General features: G+C 47.8%; 1 protein-coding gene across 1 annotated transcript in view; it reads left to right on the forward strand.

Moving 5' to 3' along the window:
* Positions 1-20000, forward strand: part of LOC137414592 (protein Hook homolog 3-like) — a 125800-nt gene that overhangs the window by 8276 nt on the left and 97524 nt on the right. The window contains exon 5 of the mRNA XM_078769095.1: positions 2750-2882. Coding sequence (XP_078625221.1) covers positions 2750-2882 — 133 coding nt within the window. The remainder of the gene's footprint in view (positions 1-2749; positions 2883-20000) is intronic.

The raw sequence follows: 20000 nt of genomic DNA on the forward strand, positions 1-20000 counted from the left end.
ATTTATGAGACAGCAGAAGCAACATGTCCAGAGTAGAATGACCTGGTCTGAATCCAAATTGGTGATCGGAGATCAAGCCATTGGAGAAGAGGAAGGATTTGATATCCGAAGCAATGATGGAATCCATGACTTTGCTGATAATTGGGAGCAGGTTGATTGGTCTGTAGTTGCAAGGATCTGTTTTTGCACATTTTTTGTGTATAGCGGAAATGTTTGCTGATTTCCAAGATGCTGGCATGTGACCTTGAACAAAAGAGAGGGTGAAAATAACAGAGAGAGGGTGAGATAGAGAGGCAGAGCAGGATTTTAGGACCCGTGGGCTGATGCCGTCTGTTCCAGTTGCAGAATCAGAGTCGAGGTTTGACAAAAACTTCTCCACCTTGTCAGGAGAGAAGGACACAGAGTCCAGGAGCAGTTGGGTTCGACTGGGTAAGGTGGGAACAGAGAGAGATGGGTTTGGGACACAAGATTTTGAGGCAAACACAGAGTTGAGGCATTCGGCTTTGTCATATGTGGTGTCAACTGTGTAGCCATTTGAAGTAAGGGAGGGGATGGAGGGGGAACAAACTCAGAAACGGAATTGACCAGACGCCACCAGCATTTGGAGGAAGGAGTCAGGTTTGAGACTTCATTCTTGAGTGTGGAGAGATGGTGCTTCCTGGCACTCCTGAGGGTAGACACACTTCTTCTGAGCTTGGTGGAAGGAACTGAGATTGCCTTCAGTTGGAGTTGCCTTCCAAAAGTCAACGGCAAGTTGTTTCAGGGCAACTGCCTCACCACAAGATTCAGTGTACCATGGACGGAAGGAAGGGTAAGACAACTGAAGACGAGATGGGATAAATCTGTGAGAGAGAGACACAGAGACACACACAGAGACACACACAGAGACACACACAGAGACACACACAGAGACACACACAGAGAAACACACAGAGACACACACAGAGACACACACAGAGACACACACAGAGACACACACAGAGACACACACAGAGACACACACAGAGACACACACAGAGACACACACAGAGACACACACAGAGACACACACAGAGACACACACAGAGACACACACAGAGACACACACAGAGACACACACAGAGACACACACAGAGACACACACAGAGACACACACAGAGACACACACAGAGACACACACAGAGACACACACAGAGACACACACAGAGACACACACAGAGACACACACAGAGACACACACAGAGACACACACAGAGACACACACAGAGACACACACAGAGACACACACAGAGACACACACAGAGACACACACAGAGACACACACAGAGACACACACAGAGACACACACAGAGACACACACAGAGACACACACAGAGACACACACAGAGACACACACAGAGACACACACAGAGACACACACAGAGACACACAGAAGTTTGCTTTGGAAGAATTCCCAGGAAGAATTGATGTTAGAGGCAGTAGAGATGGGAGACCAGTCCAGATGATTGATGGGTGCTTGCAGACCGTGCCAGTCGGCCTGAGTGAAATGCCAGACTCGTCGACGCTGAGAAGGCTCTCTGAGAATGGCCAGAGAGATGTCAACTTTAACAAGCACATGATCAGAAGAACCGATTGGAGCAGAAGAAAAGCAGCAGACATTTGCAGGGAAGTTTGTCATAACCAAGTCCAGAAGAGAAGATACTCCATTGACTGAGATCCGGATCGGGAAATTGACAGATTGTGTCAGTCCCAATGAGTCGCAGAAGTCCTTTGCTGAGGTGCCGTGGCTGGTGAGAGAGGAACCCACACCCAGCCAGCTGGCATGATGACAGTTGAAATCGCCACATATGAGGAAGAGAGAGTTGGGATGAGTTGATAGAACTGTTGGTCCATGTTGTCAGACAGCGAAATGTCAATGGAGTCATCACTGTTTTGAGGACGGTACAGAACACATATGACACGTTAACATGTTGGACAAAGAGTCGATGTTCGGGGGAGAAGGGTAAAATCTAAGAACCAAGCAAAAACACCGAAGGAAGGGACTTAAGTGAACAAACTTCGATGGGGGAAGCCTCAGGCTACAAGGCCACACACGCCGGGCAAACAGAAAACGATTAATTTATTACGAGTTACAGGAAATGCAAACCAAGACGAACTAGAAACAAACAATAACGCATGGACAATAAAATAACGAGTGGAAATTTGGCAAACACACGAATGGAAAAATAACTTGACTTTGCATGCCGGGAGAGAACAAAAGTCGCCACCTCGATCGAGAAACCGGAAGCGGAGTGAACCGGAAGCAAGTTACAGCTTTGGATGAAACACTGGTGGTTGAGTTGTGCTATTACCCAGTTGAATAAGATATTATTTTACAATCATTATTTATTGATTTTAATTATGCAATTAATCAATGATTGTACACCTCTCCCTCCCAATACCATCGATATGTGCTGGACGATGTTATTTATTTATTTGACATGGGAGCGGTGTACTTTGTATCTGGATTGTTTTTTTGTTTTTTTTTAAGTGTGGGAATAGCGAGCATATATGTCAAGACTGTTTATACATATGGCAAATCCATCTACACAGCATACTGATGAACTTTGTTTCTTGACTAAGCTCGGATATGACTTTCATCAGGGTAAAGCAGATTGTGAATCCCCAGGTTCCAATATACTCCCTCCTGATGGCATTCTTGGTTGTGTTCATTCTGATGTTGCTGATTCGACTTTCTTTTTTCTTTTTTTTCTTTTTTTGCTGGTGCAAGGTATTGGGTCAAAGCCTGGAGGCAGATTCTCTGCCAGATGTGGCACTCTTGGGGGAACATGCTCACAGTGGAGAGGCAGGAAAGCTACTGCAGTTATTGCTTGGATGTGCTGTCCACTGTGCCAAGAGGGATGGTAAGAAATCTCTGGGGAAATATTCTTGCACACAAGTGTTTTTCTTTGTGGGAGTTGCACAGCTGAGTTCAACAGGGCCACTTATTATATGTGTGTATGTATATATTTAACCAGAAGACACACGCACACACACACACACACACACACACACACACACACACACACACACACACACACACACACACACACAGAAATATATATATATTGTTACAGACGCGGTTTTAGATGTTAGTTTACCGAGCGGTTTGGTATTACCGCGTCCGAACAGTTACTCCCCGCTTAGAACCCGATTTCACCCAAACGTTGGCCGGATCGCACCGCAGCTAGTCAATAGGGAAAAGACAAAGGCGACACGGATGTGAAGAAGAAGAAGGAATAAAACGAGAAGACGTACAGACGAGTAATGGGATTTATTATTTACACAAGCAAAAAGGAGCAATCAAGGTTTATTTACAACACATATGACGCAGGTGACACAGTGCAAATACTAGCTTATCTACAGACTTAACTTATTCCCAGGACAGAACAAACAGAACAAACTCACGTCCACAAGAAGGGTGGAAAGGCAGGAGGTGGATGGCTGGAGGGAGAGGGAGGTCCAAGGGGGTCCCGCAGCACAACCGGCGCGTTTAGCAGCCGCCGTTCAGGCCCCACGCTGCTGTTTTGGCTGCTGTGGACGTCGCGTGCTTTGCCAGGCCTCGTCGGACGCGTCTGGTCCAAACCCTCCACTCGTTCTTGGTCCACTCACTCTTTACCACCGACTCCTCACCGCAACCAACGCAACCAACTGACCACCACCACCGACTCCTCACCGCAACCAACACAACCAACTGACCACCGACTCCACTGCCTGACTCCTCACGACTCTCTTGGCGACCAACTCACTTGCTTCCTGCGTGCGCGCCTTTATAACGCCTCCGGCGATTAAGCCGCCGGCCTTCAGGACACGCCCATCGGTGTGCTCACCTCGGCCCTGGTTGGTCATGCGACCCTCTGGCTCCGCCCTTGATGACGACGGGCGGGCACGCCTTTCTTCTCCGACCCGAGCGCTTGTGGTCAATGGCGGTTATTGGAGGGGAGGTAATTTGGCAATCGAGGCTCGGCAATGACCAGAGGGGATGTAAAAGGAAATGGAGATTTTGGGGATGGGAAGGAAAGGGGATCTATTCTCTTTCACTGGTGCAATGGAGTACTTCAATTAATGGGAGACACAGCCTTACCCTAAAACACAGAATAAGAGATAACTATCAAACAGGAGTATTCTATTATTTGGCTGATGTGTATGCTTGTGGACTAATTATGGGATGCCCTTTCACCTTTACACAGCTCCGGAGGTAGGGGGGCGCAGAATAAACAATAATAATAATAATACAGCACACAATCAAAAAATATACAGTCCTCATCTCCGCAACAATATATATATATATATATATATATACATACACACACACACACAGACTTGGCATTTAATATGGAATATTTTTTTTTTCTTGACTTGGGTTTACTTTCTTAACTCAGTATATCAATCTAGTGAGTTTCTTTTACACTTTGGTGATTTATTTGTTAAAAGAACCATGTCACTGATTGTCTGTCGCAGCAAGAAGTCAACAACAGGATTATATCAGAGGTGGCGTGGCAAAATGTACGGACAGGTGCATTTGACAATTGGCTTCACAGTCGGGTATACAAGGGTTGTTGCGTTCTGTATTGGTGGAAAACAACTGCTGCACGTCTCCAAAAGTTATTGCCGCTTCCTCTGGAGATGGTCCGTCAACTCGACAATGCTGTTTGTCATAGAGTGGTGGCTTTACGAAATTACGGCATGAAACAGCGTGCTATTGCTCGGCAGTATGACATCACTCAAGGTCAGGTGTCAAAGATCCTGAAACGAAATGCTCAGAGGGCTGTCCCTACTCCAATACCGAGGCCAGGGCGTCCCCGCAGAACCACGAGGAGGGATGATCGCCAGCTGCACCGGTTAGTCCGCAATGGCCGTACCAAGTCAGCGAATCGTCTTCGGGCTGAGTGTCAGCAACTGACAAATGTGCCTGTATCCAGAAGGCTAGTAAACCAACGACTGGTTCAAGCAGGCTATTGTGCCAGGCATCCCCTGAGAAAGCCACGCCTGACCAGACAACACCGCCAGCGCCGATTGCAGTGGGCCAGAGAGCACCGTCAATGGCAGCCAGGACACTGGAATCACGTGATCTTCAGTGACGAGTCTAGATTTCTGGTCTATCGTCAAGATGGCCGTGCCCGAGTGCGCAGACAAATGCATGAAGCCTACAACAAAGATTGTTTAGTGCCAAGAGTCCAAGCTGGAGGTGGTTGGGTGACCGTTTGGGCTGCTTTTCATGCAGGGGGCAAAACTGACCTGGTTGTTCTGAATGGAAACCTGAACCAGTTCAAGTACAGGGCCATTCTGGAAGAAACATTGCTCCATTTGCTCGTGCAGCCTTTCGAGGAAACTTTGTCTTCCAAGATGACAATGCACGGCCTCATCGTGCTCGCATGATCCAACACTTTCTTGCTGACCGTGGTGTAGAGCATATGGAGTGGCCTGCCATGTCCCCGGATATGAATCCGATAGAGAACTTGTGGGCAGAATTAACGCGTCAAATCGACCACTTGGACCAGCAGCCGACCTCTGTGCGTGAATTGCAGCAGGCTATTGTCACTGCATGGCAAGCAATTCCTGTCCAAACCTTGGCAAATCTCGTGAACAGCATGCCTCAATGTGTACGTGCTCTCCTGAATGCTCGTGGGGGTTACACGAAGTACTGAACTGTAATTTTACTGTCCGTAATCCCAGTCGTAATTTAACTTTTGTTTTTGTTAAAAAAAAATTTGGCTAATGTGCAAAATAGAGATACTTCTGGAAAACGTACAGACGTTTTACACAGTACTGTCCATGAATTGAGTTTGGTATCAGTTTACATCACTTTCAAGGATCAATTTATTTGTTTTGAAATGTCAAATGTGGTTTTTGTTTCTTTTAAAGGTCACATTAACAAAATCTAGAATAATTTCAACATAATTCCAATGAACTTTTTGTTCTAAGACATCTTGAAAAGTAAGTTCACCCCCACAAAAAAAAATTCCATATTAAATGCCAAGTCTGTGTGTGTGTGTATATATATATATATATTGTTATGAATTTGGTAATGCAACATCTAGAGCTAGGTAGATCTGAATAGGTAGGTATTCGGCTGTCGTGACAGGGACTCTACATGTAATAAGTTATTGATGTTCAGGCGTTTGTCGGGGTAAGATGTATGAGTGTGGATCTACCTGGAGATTCGAGTGTTAAATAGTGAGGGGTTAAAGGTAACGCCCCTGTGAGTATCACCTAGTAATCAAACCTTTGTCCTTTATGGCACTGCAAACCACATAAACATTAGTTAGGTCCTTAGCGCAACATTAAATAATCCCCTTTCCCTGACAAGGACTCCGTATTAAATTGACAGGAAACCAGGTCAAAAACACCACCACAATTGGCCGCCACCGTGTACACCTCCCAAGGCCTACAAACCGGGCCGGCACGTGTTATGCCAGGACCGCAGGGTCGCGTAACGGGGGAGATGTTAGGAGTCGCATGCCGTAGAGGGCGTGACCGGCGAGCTGGGACCATATGATTGGCTGAGGAGTGCGCGAATGTGACGTCATCGGGGAGAGATATATGCGACGGTCGGACGCCATTTTCGCCAGTTGAGTCTCTCTGAGTTCGCCAGTTGAGGCCAGTTGAGTTGCGATCTGATCTCGAGTCGTCCCAGTTCGTTGAACAGTTGAGTAGAGCGTCCCAGTTCGGTACCGGAGTGGCAGTTGAGAGAAGTGAGAGCTCGTGGCAGTTGACGGTTCGTGCCATTTTCTACAGTTCGTGACCACAGCTCGTTGCAGTTGGCAGTTGGCACTCGGCACTCAGCAGTTGGCAGTTGGCACTTGGTTTTTGGTTGCTTCGTGCAGCCCTGCGTTGGACCGACGAGGCCTGGTGGCGCTTGGAGGCGGAGGCAGAGGGCCGTGGAACTTGGAGCGAGGTGTGCGATCGGGCCGAAAGGAGCGGTGTTGGACGGCAGCCACAAGGACGACAAAGACAGATAAGCCCGAATCCGCGTACACTGTACACGACGTGACTTGTTATTTTCGTATTAATCTCCCTCGTTTGTGTTTGATATCAGTCGTGTGGGGACGTCCCGATTTAGTTATTAGTATTACCGGCGCGTGCTTTTTCACTGGCTTTACTTTTAATAATAAATCCTTATATTATTTTCTGTACATATTTGAACGCAGTTTCCTGGGTGTTTCATTTTAATAGATAAGGCTGCGGAGCCTTCGCTGCGTCCCGCCATTTCGCGCGTTGGTGTTGAACGTGAGTCCGCCATTGAGTGTTCGCCTCGGGAGTTAAAGTCTCGCAAATCGGTCATCCGTAACTGTGGTGTTAATCACGGTTACGCGACAAGTGGTGTCAGGAGTGTAGGATTCGAATCCGTCGGACAAATTTTTTGTCCGCGGCGAGACATCGACACGGTCGGGCGTACATTGCGTCCGACGTTCGAACGCAAAATTTGGATAGGCGAGGCGGAGAAATTTAATAATCAATTGGGCATACGGAGCGCGATATCGCGTCTTCGTCAAATTTAAATTGTGTTTTTGGAATTGAAATAAATACGCGCGCGGGAAACAATCTTCCGGAAAGCGGATGTCGGAAATTGACGAGATGGAAGTACGCAGCGAGGCCTCCGTCAGCGTCGGGAGTGAGCCGGAAATGGGGGATAAGGAGGATAGCGTTGGAACTTTCCCCGCCGCTGGGACGGCCCCGATAGATCTCCAGACCATAGTAAATTTAATAAATGCTCAGAGTATTAAAATTGATGGGCTGGGAAACAAAATGGGAGAGCAGATGGACCGAATGATTAACAAAATGAAGGAACAAACGAGTAAATTGAAGGAAGGACGAACGAATGGTGCTAGGGGGGCACAGGAGAAGCCAAAGGTGGCAAAAATTGAATCGGAACGGGGGGAAGCTAGATTGGGAACAGGAGAGAGTACGGCCCATGCAGATGTGCATGTTGCTCACGAGCAGGGAATTGCACCGGGAATGGCAAAATTGGGAATTGCACAGGGAATGGCAATTGAAGTAAATGGGGAGACTGCAGGTGCAGAGGTGGACGGGGAATGTCCACAGGTGGATGGGGAATGTGTACAGGTAGATGGGGAATGCCTGCAGGTAAACGTGGAGAGTCCACAGGTGAGCGGGGAAGGAAATTTGGAATGTGAGAGTTGTAATGGGAAATGTTTCCCACATTCTGGCCTGGTTGTTTATCGGGACCGTGTGGATGTCACAACACCCCAACCGGGGGATGAATTTGGAATTGTGCAGCACCAGGGCGGTGGTGCGGAGCAAGAGGGGGTAGAGTTTTTGGGGGTCCGTGCAATGGAGCCGGACCAGGTATTTATTGGGGATATTGATCAAAGCCTGGCGGGGCCAGGAATGATTTGTAATGATGAGGATGATTTGATCCAGCGGCTGGAGACCTGTGACAGTCCCATGGAGGTAGAGCTTGTTCAGGCCCAAAGGAGTCTGGGGGAAGAGGTGAGTTGGTTCGAGGAGGTGGTTGGAATGACCGAGGGGACGCTCACTGTACACTGCTATTTGGAAACCGAGGCTCCAAAATTGGACAACCAGTTGGGGGAGTGTGTTGGCTCCGGGCTGGATTTGGATCTTGGAGGATCGGGAGATAGAGCTTCTGGAGATTTGGTCCCTGTAGGGAATTTGGATCAACTGCAGGGAGGGGCAGAACAACCGGTGGTAGAGGTTATTCCCTGCAGCTGCGGTTTGGCAGTGGGAATGAAAATTTGTAAAATAAAATTACAATGGGAAATTGATTTGGAGCAGCCATGGTGGGGATTGGTCCCCGGGCTGCGGGATCTGGATATGGAGAGGTCATGGGTAATGGCCTCGGGCAAAAGTTGCCCCTTTCAAAATTTGGGTATGCCAGCCAGCTGGGGGGCTGTGATGGCGAGATTTGGACGTGGGGTCCAGCCTTGGGTGTCGAGGTACGACCTGGGTCCCACGGGGGGTCTGGTGGAGTGTGGCGTCCCTTGTCCGTCGGGGCGCCGTCCGAGCTGGTGGCTCGGGCCGGCAGGGTCACCGGACCCTGGTGGGGGTTAAGACCTCCAGGGAGGTCCGAGGTGGTTTCTCAAGCCTGGGATGGCAAATATTGAGGACCACTGGGGGGAGGTGTTGTGGGTCGCGCTTTGGTGGTGGCACCGCAGATGGCCAGCTTGGGCCTGATGTAGTGATCACCCGGGCATGCGACCTGACACCCTCTCCCTGAGACTCTGGGACAACCAGCATGTGGTGACCTGGCATGGTGGTTGGTCTATGGACGCGGGTCAAACCGAATGGACAGGGATGGAGATAGCCTGCCGGACAACCATTGGGGCATCTGTGGAACGTGATGGTGTGAGTGACCTTCCACAGATGCTCCGTTCTGATTTATGGACTCTCGGGTTGGGAAGAGAGCCATGGGGATGTGAATCGGGAGATGTGTAACGAGCCGAGCATATGGGCCATGCTCGGCTGGCATGTGTATGGCAAAGCATCCTTCTTTGGTGAGGTGAGTGAAATGTGACAAATGGTTGGCATGGGTAATCTGTGGGTTAGATGGAAATTTAAGGGTGGATTTTGAAATGCCATGGTGGACACTGTACAGTGACGCCATTATTGATCCAGGTGTGTAGACCAAAGTGTTGGAGGCTGTGATGAAATTAATAGGGTAGCAAGACACAGCTTTCAACTGGTTGCGGGGGCAACTGTGCTGATATTTGGGACGCGGGATGATGGGGATGTAGTTGTGTAGCCTGAGGGTCAACGTGGTGCTGTGCGTGTCCGAGGTGTGTGGACCATGTCTTCTGGGTGGGTCTCCTGGTGGAGCATGGCTGTTGACTGGACCTTGGTGTGGTCAAGTGTGGGTGAGCACTGGGGGGCTGCAGTTCTGTAGTCGGACTGGGGGATGATGGGGAGGTGCAGGGGACGTGGCTGTAGGGATGCCACGCACTGCGACCGTGCCCCCCAGGGCCGAGGTTGTGTGTGCGGTAGTGTGTGTTGTGGCAGCAAGTGCTCACCACATTGGCCAGCTGGGGCTGCTGCAGCTGTGTTCCTCGCAGGGGGGCCGAAGGATGGATGGTGGGTCGCACCCTTATGGACACTCATGGGCCATGTTGGCGTTTTGACTGCTCACCTTGTCCCGGTGACCCTTGCACGGTAGAGGTGCAGAGCTGTCGTGGCCACAGGTAGTTGTGTAGTGATGGTCACCGTTGGATGCGGATCCACATACCTGCCAGTGTAGTGGGGACAAAAGAGAAATTTGGAAGTATTTGGTAGGCCCAATGTGAAATTTTGGGAATTGTATGGGTGGATTGCACTTTGAACCTGACCAACCTGCAACTACCTGCACTTAAGGTGAGTGCTTTGAGGAGTACTGTCCCAGGCTTCAGGATTTGCTTTGGGAAATTGGGGACATGTAATTTGGAGTTGGGAGGCGGGTGTGAGTGATGACATGGCCGGTGAGGGGATGGAATGGGAGCCACAGTGTCTTGTGGGTGGCGTATGTTTTTGTATTGTGGTTACGTGTTTTGATGTGGTCGTGAGAGTGGAACCTGGAGAGTGAGTGATGATTATTGGAGATAATGAGGGGTGATAATTGTGCTTTTGGAAATGTGCTTTTGGGAAGATGTGATGGTTTAAATGTGAACTGGGGGAATTTCACATGTAGCAGGCCATGGCAAGCCTTGTAACACCTTTTACACCATCTATGGAATTGTACTGAATTGTGCTGAGTTGTGTGGAGAATTGAATGGCAGCGGGGGAGGAAGTGTGTTTTGGGGTCTTGTGGGTGGGGAAGGTGTGTGTGTCCGCAGGTACAGAGCAAGCTCTGAGGAGCGATGCCTGCGGGCCCCCCTCTGCGGCAATTACCCCTGGCAGCCGGTGGTAACTGGAAATTGGAGCTCGTCGGTGGAGGGTCTGGTTGGGCGCCGCGGGGTGAGGAAGTCCCCCGGTGACCCGTGTTGCTGCGTGAAAGCAGGAGGCAAAGGAGCCTGGTGTGTGTGGAGACCCTCACCGGCGAGGTAACGGCGGAAAGGGGCTGTTGGGCTGTCATGGGGCCAAGAGGTAAAGGGGGGGGGGCAATGAACTTGTAAGTCGGTTGACTTGTTTTTGGGACTGCGGGCACCACAGCCAGATGCGCCCCCACCATCTTTTGTGCGGTACCTCCCCGCTGCCTAGTTGAGGAATGCACACACACGTGAATGACATCAATGCCATGGTCCTGCAGGGGGTGTATTGGGAATAAGTGCTTTGTTGATTTTTGAAATGCCTTGATGACCTATGGAATGAGAATGAGTGGTTAAGGGGTCTGTGTTGCATGAATGTGGGCGAAATCCACCGAGCCGTGTCACTCACCTGTAACATCTGGACAGGGCCCGTGGAAATTTAGGGGGGATGCATTGGGGATGGCCCCGCAGGTAAGGTTGAGTCTTGTGGCATCCACCGGGGGACGCGGTCTGTAGACCGGGGTATGTACAAAGGTTAGAGTTTTGAGTTTTTGGTAAGATGGTTAAGTTTGTGGATAAGGTAGGAGTTTTGGTGTGTTGTTTGTTCCTCCCTCCACAGGAACAAGGAAGAAGATGTACATACTTGCATGATGGTTAAGGGGTTCAGCATGTTAAGGAAGTGTAGGTAGGTAGTCCGACTCACTTCCCACAGCCCTTCCTGATTTATTTCGTAGGTTAATTAAGTGTGTGACAGTAAGTGTTAAGGCTGGAATGGTAGCCCTGCGGTGAACCTTGCAGGAGCTACGGTTCCAGGGGGGGGGCTGTGTTATGAATTTGGTAATGCAACATCTAGAGCTAGGTAGATCTGAATAGGTAGGTATTCGGCTGTCGTGACAGGGACTCTACATGTAATAAGTTATTGATGTTCAGGCGTTTGTCGGGGTAAGATGTATGAGTGTGGATCTACCTGGAGATTCGAGTGTTAAATAGTGAGGGGTTAAAGGTAACGCCCCTGTGAGTATCACCTAGTAATCAAACCTTTGTCCTTTATGGCACTGCAAACCACATAAACATTAGTTAGGTCCTTAGCGCAACATTAAATAATCCCCTTTCCCTGACAAGGACTCCGTATTAAATTGACAGGAAACCAGGTCAAAAACACCACCACAATTGGCCGCCACCGTGTACACCTCCCAAGGCCTACAAACCGGGCCGGCACGTGTTATGCCAGGACCGCAGGGTCGCGTAACGGGGGAGATGTTAGGAGTCGCATGCCGTAGAGGGCGTGACCGGCGAGCTGGGACCATATGATTGGCTGAGGAGTGCGCGAATGTGACGTCATCGGGGAGAGATATATGCGACGGTCGGACGCCATTTTCGCCAGTTGAGTCTCTCTGAGTTCGCCAGTTGAGGCCAGTTGAGTTGCGATCTGATCTCGAGTCGTCCCAGTTCGTTGAACAGTTGAGTAGAGCGTCCCAGTTCGGTACCGGAGTGGCAGTTGAGAGAAGTGAGAGCTCGTGGCAGTTGACGGTTCGTGCCATTTTCTACAGTTCGTGACCACAGCTCGTTGCAGTTGGCAGTTGGCACTCGGCACTCAGCAGTTGGCAGTTGGCACTTGGTTTTTGGTTGCTTCGTGCAGCCCTGCGTTGGACCGACGAGGCCTGGTGGCGCTTGGAGGCGGAGGCAGAGGGCCGTGGAACTTGGAGCGAGGTGTGCGATCGGGCCGAAAGGAGCGGTGTTGGACGGCAGCCACAAGGACGACAAAGACAGATAAGCCCGAATCCGCGTACACTGTACACGACGTGACTTGTTATTTTCGTATTAATCTCCCTCGTTTGTGTTTGATATCAGTCGTGTGGGGACGTCCCGATTTAGTTATTAGTATTACCGGCGCGTGCTTTTTCACTGGCTTTACTTTTAATAATAAATCCTTATATTATTTTCTGTACATATTTGAACGCAGTTTCCTGGGTGTTTCATTTTAATAGATAAGGCTGCGGAGCCTTCGCTGCGTCCCGCCATTTCGCGCGTTGGTGTTGAACGTGAGTCCGCCATTGAGTGTTCGCCTCGGGAGTTAAAGTCTCGCAAATCGGTCATCCGTAACTGTGGTGTTAATCACGGTTACGCGACAATATATATATATATATATATATATATATATATATGTATATATATATATGTATATATGTGTATATATATATATGTATATATGTGTATATATATATATATGTATGTATATATGTGTATATATATATATGTATGTATATATGTGTATATATATATATATGTATGTATATATGTGTATATATATATATGTGTATGTATATATGTGTATATATATATATGTGTATGTATATATGTGTATGTATATATATGTATATATATGTATGTATCTATATATATGTATGTATATATATATATGTATTAGGGTGCATCAAACGCCCTTAGGTTCTTGGATTTTAATGTCTATTCTCTCAAATGTTACACTTGTTGGTAGAAGTACGTATGCAAAAAATAAATGAAATCAGAGGTGGTCCTGGGTGGCCACCGGCCACTTTTATATATTTAGGGCCATTTTCGGGGCCGCACTATGTAAAAATGTTTGATTTTGTTATTTTACACCCAAACCTAGTCATGTTTGGTATCAAATTGAAGGTCTTGATGAGAGGAATACAAATATAACAATTTTATGCAAAAAACGATGGTTTGATAATTAGTTTGTATTTTTACATGAATGAAATCGGAGGTCTAATCGTGGGTCCCATACTAGTAGTCTAATAATATCCTTTATTTTCTTTCAGATGGCAGATAAGAAGACCAGATTAGCAAGTGCCATTTTTGGTCTTGGCAATGCTTTTACAGAAGCAGATGGTACATTGACAGGAGTCCGCCTCCCAACTTGCCGGCAGGTTCTTCGATGCGTGATGTGGTACATCCAGAAAGAAATATGTGAAGGCAAACAAACTCAGCCACTGAAATGGAAATCTGCCAGCATCGTCCTTATCCAGCTGAAAAAATTCTACACTAAAGCAAATATTCCTATGCTTTCAGACCATCAATGCTGCAAACTAATACTTGACCTTCTTAATGACAATAACAAATTGCGTCAAATACCTGTTTCTCGCCGAGAATCTCCAAGCACTTTGGCTAAGTTGCAAACCATGAATGAACGTCTTGATAAGACCTTTGGTGTATGGACAAAAGATGCAATGACAAACATTAAGAATGAGGAAGATAGAGTATTTTTAGAGTCAATGAAATCTGACAGAGTAGCCTCATTTGGTGGTGTTGACAAGAAGAAAGTTGATAAAGATCATAGAAAAGAAAAACGCCTCTTAGCGGAAGCTTCAAGACGAGAACGTCATGAATCATCCAGTGTACAAGAGATGACAATTAGTTCTGTATGCTCTGATGATAGTGACTCTGCAGATAGCTTGGAAGAAACTGAAGAAGAGGCGATTCCAGAGTTTCAAAGGAAGCGTAGTCACCACAGATCAACATATGCAGGTACATCTGCCTTTATTCCTCATGATATTCTGAAAAGACATTCAGTTGTGTCTGTTGCTACTCGACTAAACATAACTCCTGTTCAACAGGTTGCGCTCACCAATGCTGTAATTCAAGAGGCAGGAGGTGATCCACGTCGTGTGGCCAAGTCGTACTCAACTGCTGATAAGGCTCGACGATCAATAACAAGTGCTATCGCCAAAGATATTCAAGAAAATTGGATCGCCCCAACAGCTGCAACACTTCACTGGGATGGCAAGCAGATACCAACGCTCACAAACAAGAATGTCAAGGAAGAAAGATTGCCAGTGTTGGTTGGGAATGCCACTGATGTAAAGCTACTGGGGGTGGCTAGATATCCTCCTGGAAGTGATAGGTCATCAGGTGACATCATTGCCGAGCACACTTACACGTATCTACATTCATGGAAGTGCAAACAATCAGTTGTCAACTTATGTTTTGACACAACAGCATCAAACACTGGACACGTTACAGCTGCCTGTGTTACCATTCAATCAAAACTGGACCGTGCTCTTCTGTGGTGTGCATGTCGCCATCATGTTGGAGAGGTAATCCTGGATCATGTGTTTGACGTTCTCAAAATTGAGGCATCAAAGTCTCCAGAAGTATCTTTGTTCCAAAAATTCCAGAAGAATTGGGAACGCATATCGCATGCAAAGAATGAAAGTTTAACCAAAATTGACATTTCCATGTACAATGACTATGCACAACAGCTGCTTTTATCCTGCAAAAACAAGGTTTTAAGCACAATCCGCACAAGCGCTTCATACTGTAGGGAAGACTACAAGGAAATGGCACAACTCTGCCAGGTAGTCCTCGATGATGATGTCACAAAACAAGGAACACTCCACAGACCAGGGGCCATGCATAAAGCAAGGTGGATGTCAAAGATTCTTTATTCCATCAAAATATGCCTACTTGAAGAGCAAATTTCTCTACTACCTCGAGGAACTGTAACAACACAACATCAACAGAAAAAACTGAAGGAGTTTGTTGTTTTTGTTGTTTATATTTATTGTGATTGGTGGCTCATATGTCAGTCTGCTTCAAATGCCCCATGGTTTGATTTGTGCTTTTACAAGACTCTGCTCAACTATAAAGCTGTCAACTCAACCATTTCAGTCAGTGCTGTGAAAGCCTTTGATAGACATTTGTGGTATTTAACCCCAGAACTGGTTGTTTTGGCACTGTTCAGCAATGCAATTCCTCAAAAGGATCGTCGTGCCCTTGCAGATGTGTTACTGGCCATACAACCAGATGAAATGCCAAGCACTCCAAAACACCGCTACGGTTCTGGATATGGCAAACCGTCATTTCCAAAAATTACAGAAGCGACAACCCTGGCTGATCTTGTGAACGAGGACTCGTGGTTTACAGTAAACCTTCTTCACCTAGATATGACCTTCCTAACAGAGGATGTTGACACTTGGCAGAACAATGAGCACTTCAAGGCAGCCAAGTCCATTGTGGATGGGCTTAATGTTGTGAATGACCCTGCGGAGAGAGCAGTAAAGCTCGCAACTGATTTTGTCTCAACTGCAAGAAGAGAAGACCACTTCCAAAATCTTCTTCAAGTGGTTGAATGTGACCGCAAAGCGAGGCCAAATTTGCGGAAACGAGCAAAGTTGGAGTAGTGACATTGGCGTTGTGCTTAATACATTTTCAAACTTTTAATCAATGAAAGTACAATACTACAACACTGTACTACAACTTTGTAATATGAAGAACGATTTTGGTTAATTTTACATTGACATGTAAGGTTGTTTTAACTGTTTGATATTAGGCATTTAGTAAAAGTAGGACTTTACTTTTGTATATAGGTATAATGGTTAATTTTACATTATCTTGTAGTTAATTTTACATTATCTTGTAAAGTAGTTTAGCTGTGGCCCTAAATGGCCCTAAATATATAAAAGTGGCCGGTGGCCACCCAGGACCACCTCTGATTTCATCTATTTTTTGCATACATACTTCTACCAACAAGTGTAACATTTGAGGGAATAGACATTAAAATACAACAACTTTTTGAAAATCATGGGGCGTTTGATGCACCCTAATATGTATGTATATATATATATGTATGTATGTATATATATGTATGTATATATAATATATATATATGTATGTATTCTGTTACGTGGTCCCCTCGGTGAATACCTGGTCTCGGTGACCCCCGGACCGTGAGAGGAACTTCGCCAGAAAGTTGTATTATATATGCGCTTTCGCCACGCAATCCCTATGAATTCCACCCAAGAGACAACTGATGTTCAAGGATATATTTCAATGGTAATGATACCATACAATTTCAATGATACAACCACGGAGATTTTCCCCGAGCAATCAACCATAAACAACCATCAACAATTCCCAATCCACAATCAATTCCCTATGATTAAGATGGCCATCTTATATATGTGTGTCCCCGTGGGTACTCACGACCCCCTTTTGGTCTCGGTCCCGCACAATGTCTCTGGGCCCCTCCTGACCAAGATGATGGTCGGCGTCGCCGCACTCGGGCGGTTGAACGAACCCCGGGTGGACGTGTTTCCACCGGGCAGGTATCGTACCAGGCACCCCGGCTGCAGCCCCTCGTGGCCACGCGAAGCGGGTACGGGAAAGCAAGCCAAAAGCCCCCACGCCGCTTGCAAGGCGTGTTAGGCCCCAACGGGCGACCCGTACGCGTCTTTTTAGACGGTGTCGCGAACGGTGCCAAACGCTGGGTCGGTGCACGGCCACACGACAGTTTGACGTCCACCGGACAGGTATCCGTCCCGGTAACTCCTCTCGCCAGACGGGCTCGGGAACGCCGCTTTTCCACACGGCTCAATCAATCCCACCTTTCGTCGGAGCGGGGCGAGGAAGAAGAATACTCGTCGTTTTTCTTCCTCGTGTCTTTTCTTCTTCCGTTTCCGGTCACTTCCGTTTCCGGACACTTTTCAGAAGGGCTCCTGACCCTCCAACCACAACAACCCTTAATCTACTAAACATGGATAAGCAAAGACCTGAATGGTAATTCACATACATTCACATAAATATGTAACACTCCCCCCCTTCAAGAAAGAAAGTTTGAACCCAGCGAAAACTTTCTTTGCCGGCCAATTTGGAGAAACAAACCAGATAACTCAACCCCCCCACATTATCAGTTCCCCCCGGGCACAGTTATCACTTAAAAATAAAGCAACCAAAATTTCACCACAACCCCTCCAGATTACTCACTCTGGACTAAGCACCAGCAACGACATTGTCCCTGCCAAATCAAACTCCATCTCATGACCCTCTGACTTTGACCGTCAGTTTCTTGTGAAGGAAGGTTAAGGGGTTGATCAAAGATCCAAAGTTAAGCCACTCGATAGCACTTTTTCCGGGAGGCCAAGCCGAGTATTCACTACATGGATGCCTTTAGGAACGTGGAGTTCACGGTTAGTCCGTGCAGGAAAGTTCTCTACATGGGCGCCTTGAGGAACGTGGAGTTCACGGTTAGTCCGTGCATGAAAGTTCACTACATGGACGCCTTTAGGAACGGCGTTCACGGTTAATCCGTGTAGGAATCTTGGCTCGGCGGCTCCGCCGCATTCAGTGCTTCAACTTCTCAGAACTTCCCTAATACTTAGGGTGGGACCACTTGTCCCTGTAGTCCCATGAATAGCGGTCTCCTTCTCGGCCACTACTTTGCCAATCCTTCCTTCGGGAGCGGCCGTAACTCAGGGAGCCTCCATAATAATATTGATTGCGGCCCCCACCAAAACTACCGCCCAGTTGTCCTCTCCTGTAGACCTCTCGACGCCTACGAAATGCCTTCCCTACTGTTATGGTCCGACCCTCCAAATCCTTGCCATTCCAATTCTTCTCTGCCTCTCTGGCGTCTTTTGTGCTGGCAAACGTGACAAAGCCGAACCCTCTTGACTGTTGCGTTTCCCAGTCTCTTACCAACCGCACTTCCACCAGCGGCCCATATCTGTTGAAGACAGAGGTCAGAACTTCTTCCTCTGTTTTGAAGTTCAGTCCCCCTACAAATAACTTGGCACTTTTGTCGCCATCCCGAGCTGGTGTGGCGTTATTTTCCCTGCTGGGCTCTTTACCAACCCTCAGGTTACCATAAACTTGACCCCCGGCCAAATCATTCCCGATAACCACAGATACACCCTCTACAGGAAGCGTGGCTTGTAAACCGACGGTGACCGGTCCTGACACCAAATCGGACTCCAAATGGATGACATGAAGGGGAGCACTAACACCGCCCCCGATCCCCTGTAAACGAACACTATCCCCCGTTGCCGTCTCCTCGGACCATGGCAAAATGCCTTCAAGCATTAAAGATTGATGTGCCCCTGTGTCCCTCAATATCCTAACCGGTTTCCGGTTAGTCGAGGCTCCATCCCGTGACACAAACCCCTCTGAAATAAATGGTTGGTAACCCTTTTGATGGCGATTTCTCACAATGGCCATTGCGTTTGGAGTCGCAGTAGTCGGACTCCGCTCTGGGTCTTCGCTTTTCATGCGGTAACAACTGGACATCAAGTGTCCAGGTTTCTTGCAAAAAGCGCAAGTAGGCCCGGAGGAAAAACTCGTGGTCTGCCTCGGGCCCCCCGAACTATAAGTTTGTCTTGGGCCCGCATCCCTCTGATTTCGAACAGGTGGGGTATCATAGTTGTCCCCATAATCATCTCGAGGCCGCCGCCCTGTATGGTCGTTCTCCGCACCTGCTGTTCCCCACCTCCCCTGCGGAGATCTAGGCGAGGAGTTAGGTTCGTAGACCCCTATTCGGTGGGTTAAGGCATAATCATCTGCCATGGTGGCTGCGTCCCACAACTTTGGTACTTTCTTTTCCTGCAGGTACACTTTGATGTCCTCGTGGACACACTGCTGGAATTCCTCCACCAGGATCAAGTCCCGCAATGTTTCGAAGTCTTTCCCGACTCCTTTTGACTCACACCACCGATCAAACATGTTTTCTTTCACTCTGGCAAACTCCACATGGGTCTCACTCTCCCTCTTCCTGGCATTCCTGAATTTTTGCCTGTAAGCTTCCGGAACCAACTCATAGGCTTTGAGGATGTGCTTCTTCAGTACCTCATAATCTGCACATTGGTCCATTGGTAGCGCCGAATAAATTTCCTGAGCTTTCCCCACCAGCACACTTTGCACGAGTATGGTCCAGGCCTCCTCCGGCCAGTTTAATTGTCGAGCCACTTTCTCAAAGTGTGGAAAAAATTTCGCGACTTCCTTTTCACTGAACGGTGGAACCAGCCTCACATGTCTGCCCACATCCCAGGTTTTCTGGTTAGGTGTCGACCCCGTCAGCAAGGGTGGTGCCTCTCCCCGTTCTCTCATTAACTCCAGCTCCTTGAATTTGATTTCTTGCTGAAGCTCCATGTCACGTTCCTTTAATTCCCTTTCCGCTTTTCTCTCCTCTGCTTCGAGGTCCCTTGCAGCTCTCCTCTCCTCTGCTTTTCTCCCTTCTAACCTTTCCTGGAGTTCTCATTCCACTCTCCTTTCCTCTGCTTGTTTCTCTTCTTTCCTCGCTTCTGCTTTCCTTTC

This window comes from Myxine glutinosa, chromosome 1 (genome assembly GCF_964187855.1).
Source record: "Myxine glutinosa chromosome 1, kmMyxGlut1.1, whole genome shotgun sequence".
Classification (NCBI taxonomy): Eukaryota; Metazoa; Chordata; class Myxini; order Myxiniformes; family Myxinidae; genus Myxine; species Myxine glutinosa.